The 17,938-nt window shown below is 36.8% G+C and overlaps 1 protein-coding gene across 6 annotated transcripts in view; it reads left to right on the top strand.

Annotated features, from left to right (window-relative positions):
• Nucleotides 1-17,938, top strand: part of LOC114035158 (scaffold attachment factor B1-like) — a 47,809-nt gene that overhangs the window by 7,248 nt on the left and 22,623 nt on the right. For all 6 annotated transcript variants that reach the window (XM_027851170.1, XM_027851173.1, XM_027851169.1 and 3 more), the window contains 11 exons: nt 1,457-1,519; nt 4,434-4,461; nt 5,422-5,929; nt 6,356-6,405; nt 7,562-7,662; nt 9,714-9,863; nt 9,971-10,053; nt 11,994-12,121; nt 12,253-12,341; nt 13,958-14,064; nt 17,407-17,697. In XM_027851170.1, the coding sequence (XP_027706971.1) occupies nt 1,457-1,519; nt 4,434-4,461; nt 5,422-5,929; nt 6,356-6,405; nt 7,562-7,662; nt 9,714-9,863; nt 9,971-10,053; nt 11,994-12,121; nt 12,253-12,341; nt 13,958-14,064; nt 17,407-17,697 (1,598 nt within the window). The remainder of the gene's footprint in view (nt 1-1,456; nt 1,520-4,433; nt 4,462-5,421; nt 5,930-6,355; nt 6,406-7,561; nt 7,663-9,713; nt 9,864-9,970; nt 10,054-11,993; nt 12,122-12,252; nt 12,342-13,957; nt 14,065-17,406; nt 17,698-17,938) is intronic.

Raw genomic sequence — 17,938 nt, 5'->3', positions numbered from 1 at the left:
GTGGAATGCATCTCTTAAATGTGTGGAATCCAATTGTTTTTAATGACCAATGAAATAGAACACTGGTACATGACAACAAGTGCAGAACACCCCAAAAAGAGTCTTATTTTGTTCAAAAGTAACATCCTTTAGCTAAATGCCTCTCTGGTTGTGTGCTATTGTTTTGTATATAGCATTAGATTTTAAAATAACATCATTTTTACATTTTGAATGTTGGGCCAAATTAAGGCCTGCGTGCTACTATAAGACTCGAATAAAAAAAGAGTTCAGGATTGTGATTTTCTTATATAGCCCCATGGCAGGGGGTAATAATTCTAGCTGTTTTAAACTTTACTCAGTCAAAGCTTGTTTCATTTTGGAAACAGATAAAATAGGGGATTAAATAATGATGAGAAAGTGTATCTTGTCTATAGGCTATTCTGTTTGCATATGAGTCTGATAGTATTTAAGGTAAAATAACAAAATTTTAAATATGGAAGGAACCTTGAGACATGATCCTAGTCCAGCTTGATAATTTTAAACTGAGAGGGGCAGCCAGGTGGCACAGTGGATAGAGCACCGGCCCTGAAGTCAGGAGGGCCTGAGTTCAAATCCGGCCTCAGATCAAACACTTGACACTTACTAGCTGTGTGACTCTGGGCAAGTCATTTGACCCCAATTGCCTTAAAAAAAAGAAAGAAAAGATAATTTTACAACTGAGGAGACTGATACCAGAGAATTTGAATTGTTTGCTCAGTCTCAAAAGGCAGTGACAGAATAGGAATGAGAACTCAGGATTTTCTTCACTACACCACTGCCACATAAAAGTGAGGCACACTCTTGATTTTCACACAGAATGGAAGGCAGTCAAAAAAAGAGCAGTGTGGCATTTCTTATGGAAGTCAAACATCTTTATATATTAGTGTATAAAGATGTGAATTTTAAAAAGAAGTTATACATTATAGTGAGTGTTGTACCCTTTAAAATTAACTTTTTGAGGTTTCTTTTAATGATGGTGCCACTGCCCAACTGGAACTCCTTTTCCAGAAATGCCTTCAAAGCCTGTCATATGCTTTGGAATAGCCTTCATTTTGTCTGGTCTTTGTACTTGGGTATTGGATTTGATTTTAGGAAAAGAGCCAGAGTTATTCAAGGTTGGTGAATAAGGTAAGTGGTCAAGATGAATTTGTATTCTTTTGGGGTCCGAATGAAGTGTGAACGTGAAATAACACTGATTTTCTTACATGGCTCATAAAGTGGTCCAAAATAAGTGTTTTGAGCAACACTAGGATTATCAGAATAATAGTATTGCCTACTGAACTGTCTGCTTTGGCAAAGGTAGCACTTATTTGAGTATAGATGTTCAATATCATATGAAATCTTAATGTATATTTTGGATAAAGAACTTTGGTTTTTTGAACACAAGGCTTTATTATTCCTTTAATGAATGATAAAATGTTCTTTGCTTGTTTTGCAGATGGTGGACAAAGAGAGTGTAAACAATTTAGATACTTCATCATCTGACTTCACTGTGGTGCAGGTAAAATTCTAATATGTCCACTTTAACACTTACTGTGCAGTGAGTTCAGTTTGTGTTGTGCTAATTATTTTCACAAGCAACATTTATTAAGCACCTGCTATGTACCCTTAGGAAATAAAGACAAACAACAACTATCCCTACCTTCAGGAGATGAAATTCTTGTTGTGAAGACCACATGTACCCAAATGGTTCTGTGGCTGCTTTATTTTTGTAATCTTAAAAATTACCAAGGACCTAAAATTGTACTTGAGGAGTTAAATAACTATCAGGAAATGTCTCAGGTGGACAGTGGCACCTGAGCTAAGCCTTGAAGAAAATTAAACTGTATAAAAGAAGCTTTAGGTGAGAAGCATGGAAGTTGCAGGCATGTGGGACCTGGAACAAGGGGACATCCTTGGAAGAAAGGGAGGCCAGCGATGGACACTCCCAGCCCAAGTAGGCTGATTGAACTGGAATAGCAATTGTATCAAATGAAGTAAATCTCAAAAGGTATCCTGAGTTAAAATTGTCATACTTTGTATCTAAATAAAACAAAACTTATGCTGCTTGAAGTCAGGACATTGAGACATTTTATGATACCAGCTATGCAACAAGCATGCTTTGTTTCTTCCCCACATCAACACTGCTGTCTTCCCCTCATACAGTGGATAGAAAGGGGTTATTCTCTTTCTTACTGCTATTTAGCTGAAGGCTATATTTAGCCACCTGTAACTGATAGGAAAATGTTTCCTCTGGGAGTTAATTTCTTTGGCATATTTTGATTATTGAGGGGACTGAGTGGCTATTTGTAATTAGCCAGAAGGCATTTTTACTTTGCCTTTAAATAAGATATTTGTCAGGAAGAGATTAAGGTGATAGACTGAGACCTGGAGATAGGAGGCAATGAAAGTCATGGAATTAATAGTGTCCACACATAAGAAGGCTAAGGGGGCAGCAAAAAGACAGATGGTGATAATGTTTCACCTCTCTTGATGCTGGTTTTGTCAGTGGTTATTGTCAGGGATGGAAGAGATGGCATGCCCATTTTCCACATTGTTTCCATGGATGACGGAGGTCTGTGCTAGAAACAGAATAAGTTGGTCTGATGAGACCACTTCTCATCAGAGTGCTTCTATTACTATACGAAGATGTGTAAGAAACTATTTTGCTCTTCAGTTTGTCTGAGTTGTGTAAAAAATTAAATGAAAAGAAATGATTCCAGATAGTTCTGCTTTACACACATAGCTTAGTTTTCTTCTGTAGATTGTTTAAATGTACATCTTGAGTTTTCTTTATTTATAGCTAGTAACCTACATAAATTTAAACTATGGGAGTAAATTTATCTTAGGTTAAACCTTGCTTTCGACTATTGGGTGTATCTAATTCAACAGGCATTTATTAAGTATTAATCTGCAGAACACTTTTTAGTGAACCATTTTTATGGAAACACTTGAGGCATAGGCAGCTCTTGCAGATCTTGTTTTATATTTCTGTTCCCAGATTGAGCATCTGCCTCTAAAGAATCAATGAGCCAGTAACCTTCCTTGTTTTATTTGTTTGTTTTTGTTATCAGAGAAAATGCACTCTGTTCTTAGTTTGAAGTTTGGGGGACAAGGGAGAATCTGGGCAAGGGGTTTCAACTGACCTTTACAGGGTATTTTCATTATTTTAAGTTATGTAGATTTTATGGTCAGTGTAATAGCTAATCAAATGTCATTTTAAAACATCTTCCAGAACCTCAAACAAGATTCATGGGTTGGTTTGCAGTTTGACTAGATGGGTTCTGAGGTTCTTTCTGTCTCTAAGGCCTTATGATGCTGTCGTGTTTTGTTGGTGTTGTTTTTTATAATGTAAAGCAGACAAATATAACTTTAGGTCAGTCATTCATGCTCATACTTGCATTACAACCTATCTGTGCAAATCTTATTTCAAGTGTGTTAACAGCACCTACTGCATAATTACTGTTTATGGCCCTAAGGGACTCCTTTTACCCTAACGTTGCATAGTACCTGTGTCTGTTTCATCACGATAACACTTTGAAATCCAAACATGTTCCCGCTTTTTCCCCCCTATTGAGGCTGTTTAAGTTGCACCTTTACTTAGGCTGGCATTTTGTACCACTCTGAAAGAGGAGCTTCACAGAAATCATAAGATTGAGTTAGAACTAAAAGGAAATTTACACATCAGCTAGTCTAGCTAGCCATCTCATTTTCTAGATGAAGAAAGTGAGGCTGAGGTCCAGAGAAGTAGAATGAATTGCCCATAATTCTGCAGATAGAAACAACTAGAATTCAAACCCAGGTCTTCTGATTTCAAATTCAGCCCTCTTTCTGCAAGATCGTAAAGCAGAAAAGCCTAAGAGATTCCTAGCTCACTTTTGGGTCTTCATAGTAAGGACTTTGTTATTTTGTTGGACATGAATTCCCAGATCACCAGACATGCCAGTTCTCAAATGTAAGTACAAAAACATCCTTAAGGCATGTAGAAATGATTTTCAAATACTCTGCGTATTGGATTATCTGCATTTCTGATCCACCTCCATCTGAATTATCAAAAGTGACCACGGTTTCAGAAATATACTGTATTATTGATTCCTGAAAAGCCAATGACCAAAAGAAAGAATAGCTTGTATGTGCAAATCCTGTTTCAAGTTTATTAATAATACTTAACTGTTGTTAAAGGCCTACATCTCCTGCTCATTAATAGTACTCCAAAATTTGGGAGAACAAGGTGCAGAAGGGAGATTGCTTGCTTTGGGCGTTTCTTTCCCCAGGTGAATAGTTTACCTTACCTGGACCAGTATCTTTAAAAACATTTTTACTTCATAATTTGCATTTTTCAAGGTTATAGTTTTTCCACTCTTGTTTAGTATTTTTAAAAAACTATAAGTTTCATTCGTTTGGCAATGTCTTTTTTTCTCTTTTTTGTGTTACAGGAGATTGAAGATCCATCTTTGGAGCCAGGTACTGTTAAATCAGAAACCAGAAGCAAGGGTTTGAAACCATTTCAATTTTCCACCTACTACATTTTAAATCCTTAATTATTACTATCAATATTATTATTTCCTAGTAATTACCTTACTATTGTATTCATTATTCTGATGGTGGACAATCCCAATCATACCAGGATCATAGAGATTGGAAACCCAGTCGTATCACCAGATCTGTGAAAGTGGAGTATTTATCATTTTATGTAATAATGTCTGGGAGATGGATTATCCCATTCACTTTAATAAATATTAATTAGATGAATATGAAGAGTTTGCATTACTCTTAAAAGGTTTTGTACACCAAAACAGATCTTGTGATATTGTGCAATATCTTTGTTTGATAGTTTTGATTAAAGCAGTTCAGGCAATTTAAAGCTGTTGTGGGGAACTAAATTTAAAATACTAAGAAGTAACTGGATTCCAGAAGAGGAAAGATTTTCTTCATGAAATGTCAAAACAAATACTGTTCACTTTCTGGACTGCAAATAATACTCCTGCACCGTTGGAAGAGTTTCTGGTTTTCATATTGGACTGTTCTTTTAAAAGAAATTCAAAAGAAATTTCGAAATTGAGCTGTCAGTGAATGATGGTACATTCAGTTATACACGTTGGACTTGGAAGCTAAATTTTGAAGAGCCGTATATAAACAGCAACATAATGAAGACTGTCAAGAATCAGCCAGAAGGTTTTTAGGGGTTAATCTCTGGGATCCTTTTCACTTCCCTCTAGGTTGACACTTTTTTAATATACTAGACTATTGGAATGCAGGTAGTTTTAAACAGTATAAGTTTGTGTACATCAGGGTTTTCCAATCTCTGTGTAGCTAGCAGTTCTCTTCGTGTTAGTGTGGCAGCCGTGCCAGTTCCGCATTTGTGATTGCTTTATTTCCCTGGTAATTAAACCTTGTGCCATTCTATTCCTGTTAAATCCATAGAAAATGAGAAAATACTCGACATTTTGGGGGAAACTTGTAAGTCTGACCCACTAAAAGAAGAAGGTTCCGACCTGGAGCAGCCATTTTCACAGGATGCAAGTAGCGTGGGGCCAAACAAAAAGCTTGCAGAGGAAGAGGACAATTTTGTCACCGCTCATCCAGAGGAGGATGCATTAGATTTGGACAGCGAGTCAACACAAGCAATTGCCAGGAAGGCAGAAAAGCACTTAGATACAGTGAAAAAGGAGAAAATCGAGCAGAAAGTAGATGAAGAGAAAATGGACTCTGACACTGTAGTGGTAGAGAATCTAAATGATCAGAGTAGCAGAGCATCAGAAAATGCAGAAGCTTCTAGCGAGGAAGCCCAGGAAACACCAGAGAAAGCCTCAAGCCCTGAAACCAAAGATAGCAAAGAAGACGTTAAGAAAAGTGAAGATGAAGCTAATAATGAAGATTCATCTGCTACTAAAGAGTCCTCTACCAATGAGGGCGGTGATCAGAAAATGAGGTTTGTTTTTTCTCAGTTCTAGACCAGATGCTATCTTTTTTTCATTGGTCATTTAATGACACACATAAGCTGTTTTCTTCAATTGGCCAGCCAGACTGATGAAATTGTAACTTATTTATAGAAAATCTGATTGTTTCTTTGTGTGTTTTAAAACATTTTATAATTTTTTTTTCCTTTCTCAACCTACTATGGTTGTTTTCTATAATCTTTCCTAGTTAGCTTTAATCCAACAATTAATTAACTCTTAAGAGTCTGACGTCTTAGTTCTTGGGTCAGATTTCCAATGCAAGTTTGCCAGGTATCTTTCTTTTATTTCAAAACTAAATTTCTGGTAGGTATGCAACTGTAGCACGTATATTATACTTTTTTAGTTAGTTTTCTGTATGTTTTTTTCCATGCTTATATAACATTAACTTTTGTCTCTAGCTCTTTTGAAGAGGACTCAGATACCAAAAGAGTCTCCAAAGATGAAAAAGGTATGGTGTCAGATTATGGGATGTTCTCTTTAATTTCAGTAGAGGTTGTAGAATTTACCCCATAATAAATCAATTCATTGTTACACAAATGTGCAATGTTCTCATTGGGGAAGAAATTTTCCTATTTGATATTGTCATTTATTTCATAGAATACTTCAGGTGAGAAAATTCCATTCGAGAGTGGTTAAGTGTCATAGAAGGGGCCACATTTATAGGATTATATAAATCTAGAGCAGGCCTACGATATTTGAGGGGTGATGTAGCTTAATTCCCTCATTTGATAGATTAGGAAATTGAAGCGCCATGAAGTTAAATGTTTGCCCAAGGAAATAGAAAGTTATAAGAGTGTTTTTGTTTTACAATCTTAGAGGCCTTATAGTCTCACTTGGGACCTGAACAAGAATCCCCTCTCATTCCTGAGAAGTGATTATCTTGCCACTGCTTTAATACCTCCAGTGCTGGGCAACCCAACTCTTGTAGGGGCAACACATTCAACTAGAAAATTAGAAATATTTCTCTTTACATCAAGCCTAAATTTGCCTCTTTGGAACTTTTACTGCTGTCCTGTGGGGTCCAGGCATACTTTACCTCAAGGTTAAAGTAGCTTAGTTCTTAGTTGGCAGGAGGCTGTTAAGCCACATTTTGAATTTTATCCATTTTCAGGCCACTCCCCAACTTGAATAGTTGTGGTGTGCATGTATGTAAAGGGATTGTGATGGTAGGCTTTGGAAAGCCAACTGTGCTACACATTGAAAAATAATTCTGGATTATCTGGTATTTGGATTATCCACACCTATTTTACATTAGTGTCATTAATTGAAAGTAATTTTATTGGCTGTGATCACTGGTTAATAGGTTTGAGTGAAACAGCTTCAAGATAGAAGAGCACACTAAAGCAAAGAAAGAGGTAGTGATTTCCTGGAGAATTTTTATATTAATGTTGTGTCTTCTTGACTTGAGAAAAATAGGTTTTAGTGATTCACCTTCTCATCCCTTACAGCTCCCATAAAAATTTCTAGTGTGTTAGTGCCATCTAGAAATTGTATCTGTCTTTGTGTGCACATGTGCTTGTGTGTGCTTTAGTCTTTCAGAGTTTCCCAAGGGACTTACAGTCTCCAAAACACTAATTATTGGCTGAAATTTTCTTTCAAACCAGGTCATGCCACTAGCAGTTGTGGTAGAAACTTTTGGGTTAGTGGACTTTCTTCTACTACCAGAGCTATAGATTTGAAGAATCTTTTCAGCAAATATGGAAAGGTAAGAATTGAAGGCTTTATAAGGTTGTATGGAGTATAATAAGAAGTTGGACCAATTTTTGTTAAACATCCCAAAATTTACACATCAGAATGAGTGTTAATATTTTCATAATAGTCAAAGAGTCTGTAGTGTATATGTTCTTTATAATCTCAGTGGTGGCAAATCTTCAACCTTAGAGCACTTGTACTTTTGATTTTTTAACAGCTAAAAATCCTTTGGAGCTAAATCCAAATGGGTGGCTGATCAAGCTGGGTAATAACATTTTTTTGACCACAGTAAGATTTGCCTGGAATGATGAGATAGTTTTCTTCATAGATTTTATATTCTCACTGTCAGCAGTTCTAATATTGAGCAATGAGAGTGTCAATGGAAATTGTATATAGAAAGCCTCCCAAGATTTAAAAAAGACAGTTCTTGTTGAGTATATAAGTGTTATTTTATATTAATAACTTATTTCATATTTATGTGTTGGGTTGTTCAGTTTTAATTTATTAAAAGAATGTGGAAAGTAAGACTTTGGAAAATGGAAAACTTAAGCAAAGTGTCCTCATTGGCCTTACTTAGCCAAATTCATGTCTTTCATGTAAGAATGTCCATCTAATATGTAAGTGGTTTCCAGGTCAAATTGGGAAAAGTTTCCTCTGTTCTTTTCAGTATTCTTTCTGACTCGGTATCATCCCTCTGTACTTCAGGTACTCAAGTCTTCTTTGCTTTTATATCCCTTCCCCTTTGAAAACAGGAGTTCATTAGTTTAAAAAAATAAACAGGGAACCTCAGTTCTGACATTTTGACAGGGGAGAGATGGAGTGGGGCCTTTGTGGGAAGTTGTAAAAAAAAAGAAAACCAATTTTAAATATCTCTAGTTTATGAAAATAAATAGTAGATTTTATCAGGAAAAATTCATCATTACCAGTAGCCTATAAAAATTAACAATAAAGTGAGAAGGGGAGGGAGCCTAAAATATTGGCTTGAGTGTATATGTATTTTTGTGAGTTGTACGCCTAATTTGTAGTACAATGAAAATTATAAATATGTCATTAAACTCTCATGTTATTTCATTGCAACAGTAAACTCTGTGTGTATATTCAGAATCATAGATTGATGCCTCTATATGGTTGTCTACTCTTTGTGTAATGTAGCAATTTGGTTACAATTTCAAAAAAAGAGTTTATGGCAGCACTCACTCTGACTCCCAGTTCAATATTCTTTTCTGTTATACCGCACCAACTCTTTCTGATTTTGGAAGAGATTGATCCTCTTCCTCAATAATAGCCATTCATGATGATTAGTAGTAAAACCTCCTCTAAAATCCCACTCGTGATACCTCATCATGGTGTGGATATGGGTTCTCAAAGGCAACATCTGTAGAATTCACATTTTGTGGATCCTGCCAAGCTTGAAAGGTTTCATACTATAGACCTAGATATGCTTAAGCATCTCTTGGCTGATGGCCAGACTAGCATCAAAGTTCATTGCTTGGAAATTTGTTTGCTAGGTAACTGGGTTTTTTGTTTGTTTTAGCAACTCTTGAGACTGTCTACTAGGGTCAAGAGGGGTGTTAGTCCTCCAAAGTTCATTGCTTGGAAATTTGTCCACTAGGTAACTGGGTTTTTTGTTTGTTTTAGCAACTCTTGAGACTGTCTACTAGGGTCAAGAGGGATTTTAGTCCTGCTTTAGTGGAGGGAACTTATATTAATGACATTGTGAATCTTTAGGAATGTTGCAGTAGAATAGAAAATGTAAATGACATCTGTACAAATAACAGCAATAAAATATATGTTGTCTGTGCCCTCACCTGCCACGGTACCCACCCTCTTTCGTTTAGTCTCTTTTCCGTCTTCTACCAGCAGCAACACAATAAAAGTTGATGGTTAAGTAATTAAACTATCCCAAGAAAGGGTTGGTGCATCTAGCTATTGACATGAGTGTTGGATCTTCCAGTCTTTAATATTGTCCTCTTGGTGGTATTATCTTTTCCTTTCCTTGTAAGTGATAGTTTGTAGCTGACATGACACATATAGTGATGCCTGGTGTGTATTTCTTTCCTAAAGGTTGTTGGTGCCAAGGTGGTCACTAATGCTCGAAGTCCTGGGGCTCGATGTTATGGTTTTGTCACAATGTCCACATCTGAGGAAGCAACAAAATGTATTAACCATCTTCACAAGACGGAGCTTCATGGGAAAATGATCTCAGTAGAAAAAGTAAGTTCTAAACCTCCTTTTGTGGTGGTATGACCAATTACTTAAAAGAAATTAGTTCCCTGTTTTGCTTCTGTAATTTAAATTTTTTTAAATTAATATGATTTCAGACAAAAAATGAACCTGCTGGCAAGAAAACTTCGGACAAGAGAGAAAGTGATGGAAAGAGAGAGAAATCAACTAACAGTGACAGGTATTTGTCTTAACTTTTAAAAACTGAGAACATAATTGATTTATTAAATCCTTTTGGTGAATCTTAGTCCCTAACTTCCTGGTGCTATACTAACACAATTCTGTAATCCAAAACAATTTTATTGAGTGCTTGCCATGTGTCAGGTACTACTAGGTACTGGGGAAACAAAAATTAAATAGTTCCTATCTTCAAGGAACTTACTCTTTAAAGGGGGAGGGCTGTACATGTAAACATTTATAAAATAAACATAAGGTAATTGGGATAAGGATGGGGGTCATAGGTAGAAGGATTAGGAAGGGCTTCTTGTAGAAGGTGACACATGAGCTGAGCTTTGAAAGAAAAGAAATGAAGATTTCTCTTAAGCTGAATGGAATAGGGAGTGCATTCCAAGCATTAGGGACAGTCAGGAAAAGCTCGGAGATGGAATTTAGAGTGTCATATGTGAGAAACAATAAAAAGATCAGTTTGGTTGAACTACGGACTATGTGAAGGGAAATAATAAATAATAAGACCAGATAGAAGCCAGGAGGAAGGGTTTTAAATGCATAGAGAAAGGGGAGTCTGAAAGCAGGGAGATTTGAATTCTGGACTAATTATCCAGAGAGCTGATGTATACCTGGACTGAGGTGGTGCCCATGGGGCTGGAGACAAGGGAACAGATGCTCGAGATAATAGAGGTAGAATGAATCAGTTGTGGCAACTAGATACGCTGCATGGGTGAAGAAAGAGTAGGGATTTAGGGATGACTCCAAGGTTGTAAATCTGGGTAACTCAACAGAGGTAGGGAAATCCAGAAGAGGAGTAGCTTTGGAGAAGACAGTGATATGTTGAGATTAAGGTGCCTAAAGGACATCCATTTTGAAATGTCCACTAGTCAGAGATAGTTTTGGAGCTTAGCAGAGAGACTTAGGCTGGATATATAGGTCTGGGAATCAATCCATAGGCATTGGTGAAATCAAACAGCCTTAGGGTACATCCACAGTTAAAAGCTATACTATAAATTATCCAGAAAAAATAAATTTCAAGTCACTCCTGTACTCTCCATTACACCACAACATCTCCAGAAGATGAGAGTGAGGGCATTCTAGGCATACAGAGCATTATGAGCACAGCAGAAGGAAAGTGCTGGAAATGTTCATTCACCAGACATGGCCATGGACTGGGAGTATAGAGAGCACAGGGTCGTGATAGTGCTTGAAAAGTAGGGGGTAGTATCAGATTGCTGAGGTACTTGAGTGCCTAAGCAGTGGCTTGTCCACACAGATGCATAAGGAAGATTAGTCTGGGAATGACATGCAGGCTTTCTTGGAAGGGGAGGGAGTAGAACCATGAAGACCTTTTAAGAATGTATTAGAATTTACCCTGATTTATGTTAGAGTGCTATACTAAGATTGTTGTTGTAGGAATAGAGAATGATGGGGTAGACGGGAGAGGTGTTGCAAAAGTAGAATAAATTGGATTTGGTAACTGATTGGAAAGGGAGGATGCAGTAGAAGAAAGAGCAAGGTTTCAAACATGGAAGATTGGGCTTCCTGCAAATCATTACTAAGTTTTTATTGATTGATTGAGGGAAAGCAAATAATAAGCTTAACTTTGGACAAGGTAAGTTTGAGGTGCCCTTGGGACAATTTCTCTATTGAACTCTAATTTGATGGAATCTTATGTTAGGCTTAAAAGTTGAAACTTCATATTCTTCTTGCTGCTTTACACACAAAATTACTTGAAGGTGGCAACTACACCTTATGCTTTCTACTCTTCCGTAGTGCTAACTACATAATAAATATATTAAAAGGCCATGTTTCTAGTTGGTGAGGAGAAAAGAAAAAATTATACAGGTTATTATCAGTCTTATACCAGATATTGGAACATCCAAATTATGGTTCATTACTTAATCTGATAGATATTCTTTGTGTGTTGGGGGGTTGTGATGATATTCCTAGATCTACCAACATAAAAAGAGATGATAAAATGGACAAAAAAGATGACACTAGAAAAGAAGATGGAAGTGATGAGAAGGATAAAGATGAACAGAAACCTGGATCTGATCGAGCTAGAGCTACTAAGTCAGGTACATTAGTAATATAACTTACTGTTACTCTCTTCATAACAGATCAGTTGCTTACACACATGCATTGAGATATATTTTACTGCTGGAGTGTTATGCTGTTTATCTTGGATTTCTAATTGTATTTCATATAGGAAGTCGAGGTACAGAGAGGACTGTAGTAATGGACAAATCCAAAGGAGAACCTGTTATCAGTGTAAAAACAAGTGGAGGAAAAGAGGGAGTAAGTATATTTTAATCAACAGCGTCTTGTACCTTTTATGTGCATTTGAATAAACTCATAATATGAAAATACCTTCTAGTTTTTTATAAGAATTAGACATACTGAGATTTCATCCCATTGAGCTTTTTTTAAGAAAAGAGAAAATGTAACTCCATTTTTCCTGATTAATTGTGTAATTGTGGGTGTCATACTTTTTAAAAATTCAGGTGACAGGGGCAGCTAGGTGGCGCAGTGGATAGAGCTTTGGCCTTGGAGTCAAGAGGACTTGAGTTCAAATCTGGCCTCGGGCACTTGACGCTTACTAGCTGTGTGACCCTGAGCAAGTCACTTAACCCAGTTGCCTCACCCAAAAAAAAAAAAGGCAAAAATTCAGATGACAGCATATTTAGTTTTCATGTTACTATATTTCATTACTTGGCATTTGTAATTATTTTAAGTGTACATTTTGGAAAGCTAAGTAAAATTGAAAATTTCTCTGTTGAACTCTAATTTGATGGAATTTTATGTTAGGCTTAAGAGTTGAAACTTTATATTCTTCTTGCTGCTTTACATACAAAACTCCTTGAAGGTGGCAACTATACCTTATGCTTTCTACTCTTCCATAGTGCTAACTACATAATAAATATATACTTTGTTGGTTCATAGAATCATATATAGATGTACAGTTAATTGGGACTTCAAGTGTCATCTAGCGGCTAGATATAGGGTTGTGACGCATAATTTAAGAAGTACTGAAAGGGTCGCGAGTGGAAGAAGTTTAAGAAGCCCTATGTAGTCCAATTTGTACCACATTATGAACTACTTCAGTCTCTAAAAATGACCATTTATTCTCTGCCTTGATTGCTGTTGAATGTGAAAACTGACCCAAGGAGGGAGCCCATCTCCTTGATGTTGAATAAAAATCTGTATAACTTACGTGTCCCTGTTCAAATATGGTACTTGGAACTGAGCACAATACTTCAGGTGTGCTAACTAGAGCATCGTAGATACGTGAAGACCATCACTCCTTAAATGTGAACATTTTGCTGTTACTAATGGAGTCAAAAGTGACTTTTTTTAAAAAAAATTTCTACATCACTGGCAATTCATTGCATTTCCAAGCTTTTTTATTTTTTAAATAAAACTGCTTTCTAGCTATTTCTCCTCTCTATTCATGAAGTTTTATTTTTTTAAATTCAGCTGAAATACTTCACATTTATCCAAATTAAATTTCATTTTAATAGCTTCTATGAATATCACTAGTCTCTAGATCTTTTTAGATCCCATTTCTGTCATCCAATGTAAGTGCCGTCTTTCCAGTTTTGTCATCTACACATTTGATGAGTTGACCATCTATATTAGCATTCAAGTCATTGATAATAAATGTTGAACAGAAATCCAATTACTTGAATAAATTCACGATTACAATCAGTGCAGATGTTAATTCCTCTATCTTTTCTACTTTGTGATACTTTTTCCTTATCTCATTAAGAGTTTACCTGACACACTGGAGAACTTCTGGTTCTTTTAGTATTTAGATGTTAGTATGGGGCTAAAAGTTCTGCATCTGCTCTTGAGTTTACTTTCTCAATTTTTTTTCTCACTTAAAAGTTTATAATTCACTTTTAAAAACTCAGGTCTCAAAGAGCCAAGATCGCAAATCTGCCAGTAGAGAAAAACGGTCTGTTGTATCATTTGATAAGTCCAGAGACCAGCGAAAGATGAGAGATTCAGAGTCCCGAAGGTAAGTTAACATCAGAAATATTGGTTGCCTTTTCTGATTGCTGTTACATTATACATCTCCTAGGATTTTACATCAATTTGTGAACAATTTGGCAGTTCTAAATATAGAATCAGGATTTACAGCATAAAAGAACTTTATAAATTGTCCAGTGCTTCGCTTTTATCATATATGTACAGGAATTAGGGCCCAGAAAAGTTGTAATTCGTTGGAGTCACAGAGGTATTAGGAGCCCAGATTTTAAAAATGCCCTATTAATGCCTTTTGTTTTGTTATTCATCGTTTCCAAATATAACACACCACCACCTCTACTTCTCCATTGAATCCTCCCTTGTAACAAAGAGAACTAGGCAAAACCAACCAATACTATAATTAGGATTTAGAGTGAGTACAATAAAGTGCACCCTTAGTCTTCTACCTCACAGGAGGAAAGTATGTTTTGTTTTCTCTTGTTGGAGCTAAGATAGGTCGTTAGAACTCCTCTTAGCTTAACCTCATTTTAGTGGGGGGGTGGGGTTGTTTTGTTTTGTTTTGTTTTTTATTTCACTTATTGTAGACCTTATAAATATTCTGTTGAATCTGTATACTTCATTCAGCATTAGTTCATACAAGCCTTACTGTATTTCTCTTAATTCCTCATATTTTGTGTCTTAAGGCATAATAACATTATGTTGAATTCCTGTGCCATAGTTTGTTCATCCGTTTCTCCAACTCAGGCCTACCCATTGTTTCTAATTTGGGGAGAAGCCCAGATTTTCCAGGGATTTTCTATCTTCAAAGATTTTGTACTGTCCTTTTTTGTTACCCTTAGAACTTTATAAATAATGGAGCAGGTGAAGATATTTCAGATGCATTCCAGTTCTTTGAAAGGTGATTTTGGGGAGGCAGCTAGGTGGCACAGTGGATAGAACTCTGGCCTTAGAGTCAGGAGGACCTGAGTTCAAATCAGGTCTCAGACACATAACACTAGATGTGTGACCCTGGGCAAGTCACTAACCCCCTATTGCCTCACCAAAAAAAAAGTGATTTTGGGCAGCTAGGTGCCACAATGGATAGAGCTCCAGCCCTGGAGTCAGGAGGGACCTGAGTTCAGATCTGACCTCAGACACATAACATGCACTAGCTGTGTGACTCTGGGCAAGTCACTTAACCCCAATTGCCTCACCAAAAATAAAAGGTGATTTTTCAGTGGAGCACTGACTCCAGGATTTCCCTCTGGTCTGGCTCTTTTACTGCATAATCACATAGAGTTGTATTGAATCTCCAAATTTGAGAGTTTGGTGACAAGCTAGATCACATCATACACTAAAAGAATCCCCACTATATTGTAATCAATGAATGATCTGTCCATTCTCTGCTGGAAAACTTCTAAAGAAAAGGAACTTATCAAGCCTAAATAGACCTCTTTGCAACTGCTACCTGTTGTTCCTCGTTCTGCTCTCTGGATCCAAATCATATCCAGAAGAGAATTCTTCTTTGTTGGTTCTTCGTTTTTTTTGAGTGATGAAATCATTAAGTCAAGAAATTGTTAGCTGCTGTGAAGTCATTATTCTGCTGCTGTGTCAGGCACGTGATATACTTCACAGACTACTTCTCTGTTTCTTTGTGTGGTCTCTAGTGTATTCCTTTGACAGAATCTCTTATTTGTTGTCCTTAGACTTTAGTACCCAGATATTCTGTCATGCTTCACTACTCATTCCTGGATTTCCTTACATGAATATATATATATTCATTTTTTTGGAGAGGGGGCTAGGCAATGGGGTTAAGTGACTTGCCCAGCTAGTAAGTGTTATGTGTCTGAGGCCAGATTTGAACTCGTCCTCCAGAATCCAGGGCTGGTGCTCTATCCTCTCTGCACCACCTAGCGGCCCCTATATATAGTCTTAATATACAATGCTGTCTCCTCGCCCTTTTTGCCTATGCTTTTTCTTTGGAATAAAGTATACCTATCCAAAGCCATAGTTCAGTCATAGATTCATTTCAAAATTCCCAATTATATCTCTGAAACAGAATTTCCCCCTTTGCAGTAAGAACTCTAGTTCCTCCTTGTTGCCTAAACTTTGGGCATTTGTGTATAGACACTTAATAGGTTTTACTGCTGACTCCTTTTCTTGGATTTTGTCTCTTGTGAATTTCATGGTGTTTCATCTGTTAGTCTGCCTTCTTTGTGGCTACTCTCCATAACAGCTAAATGTGAAGATACAATTTTCTGCTCTTGTCATTTTTAGTTTAAAGCTCACACTTGGCAATTATATTCCTATTAGCCTTTGTTAGGCGTTCTCCATCCCTGACCAATTATCTGTCAACCCTGTATTGGAAGCCATGATCCAGAATTCTTAATTCTCTCAAATACCACCTTCTTTTCCACTGTCCAGTTGTCCACTTTGCAAATTAATTTTTCTTTTCTGCATCCCTTGCCTTCAGTGGGCATTAGTTCGGAAAATACAGTCTGTTCCCTTAGAGTCTTCAGTTTTTTGCCTAAGACTTTGTAGTCGTTAGGAAAGTGTTTTAAGTTCCTTCTGGTAATGTGAACCACCAAAAGTGGGTGGTTATCGTCTGTTTTGATAATTCATGGGAGTTCTGTTATTTTATTTCAAGGAATACAACGGGACTCTGTTGTTATCAGGTCAAAAAATACCGGGGGCAGGGCTACTGCCTTGGTACCGCCTGTGGAAGAAGGCACCAACTACCACTGCTGCCTTTTCAAAGCTTTTTCCTTAGTGATCTGTTAACTGATAGCTTCTGTGGTTCTACTAGATCATTCTTGGGAAAACAAGAAGCTTCTTCCACTAATCTGTTTTTATATTCTAGTTGTATAGTCCTTTCCCTTCCTCTTGTCCTCATCACTCTGACAAAGTCACTTCTCTACTCCACCTCATATTCATTCCTTTTTTTCCATTGAAGCAATATATTTATTTCTTATAGGAACAATCTCAATTATCTATTCCAACCCCTTCATTTCACAGCTTAGAAAATATAAGCACAGAAATGTGAACTGATTTGAAACATACAGTTCTCAGTAGAATGATGCCAGAACCAAAAGTTTCTGATTTTTAGTTCAGTGCTTTTTGCACTACTGTTAGATTATCCATCTTCATCTCCTCAGCTGGTTCTTACATTAGTAAGTGGCAAATTTGGATTCTGATGTGCGCATTTTTTTTAATGAATTTTGAAATACTTTTGTGCCTTACTTTCTTCATCTAACAAATGTAAGGGGATCACACTGGATCTTTTAGCTTGCTTCCAGCAATAATCTATAAGGTTTTATCTAAATGACCTACATAATCGTGTCAGCCTGATTATATTAGAGTCTGAAAGATTTGATTATTTCTTATTTTAACTCAGAGCATGTGAATGGAGTGAGAGAGAAGAACGAATTCAAGCCTTACAGGAGCGAGAAGAAAGAGAACGCTTGGAAATAGCTCGTGAGAGACTTGCTGTTCAAAGACAGCGTCTAGAAAGAGAAAGAATGGAAAGAGAGCGACTGGAGAGGGAGAGGATGCACATAGAGTATGAGAGGCGCAGAGAACAAGAGCGAATTCATAGGGAGAGGGAAGAACTCCGCCGACAGCAGGCACTCCGTTATGAGCAAGGAAGACGACCTGCAATCAGACGTCCTTACGATGTGGATGGCAGGTGAAGAAAATTTTATTTTTGAGAAATATCGAATGAATTCAGAAAATGAATGCCTTATTCATTCAGCTGGCATCCTCTTGTGTTATGTGTTAAATATTGGGCAAGCTTTGGGAAATTTCTGTATTGCTTTGGAAAGATAGTAGGGGTCATAGAACACCAGTTATAGTAATGATGATAGCTAACATTTAAATAGTGCTTCAAAATCTTGCTCTTTGGAATTCAAACCATGGGTTTTTATATT

This window comes from Vombatus ursinus, unplaced genomic scaffold, assembly GCF_900497805.2.
Source record: "Vombatus ursinus unplaced genomic scaffold, bare-nosed wombat genome assembly UNPS02009173.1, whole genome shotgun sequence".
Lineage (NCBI taxonomy): Eukaryota > Metazoa > Chordata > Mammalia > Diprotodontia > Vombatidae > Vombatus > Vombatus ursinus.
This window is presented reverse-complemented; position numbering and strand designations above follow the sequence as displayed.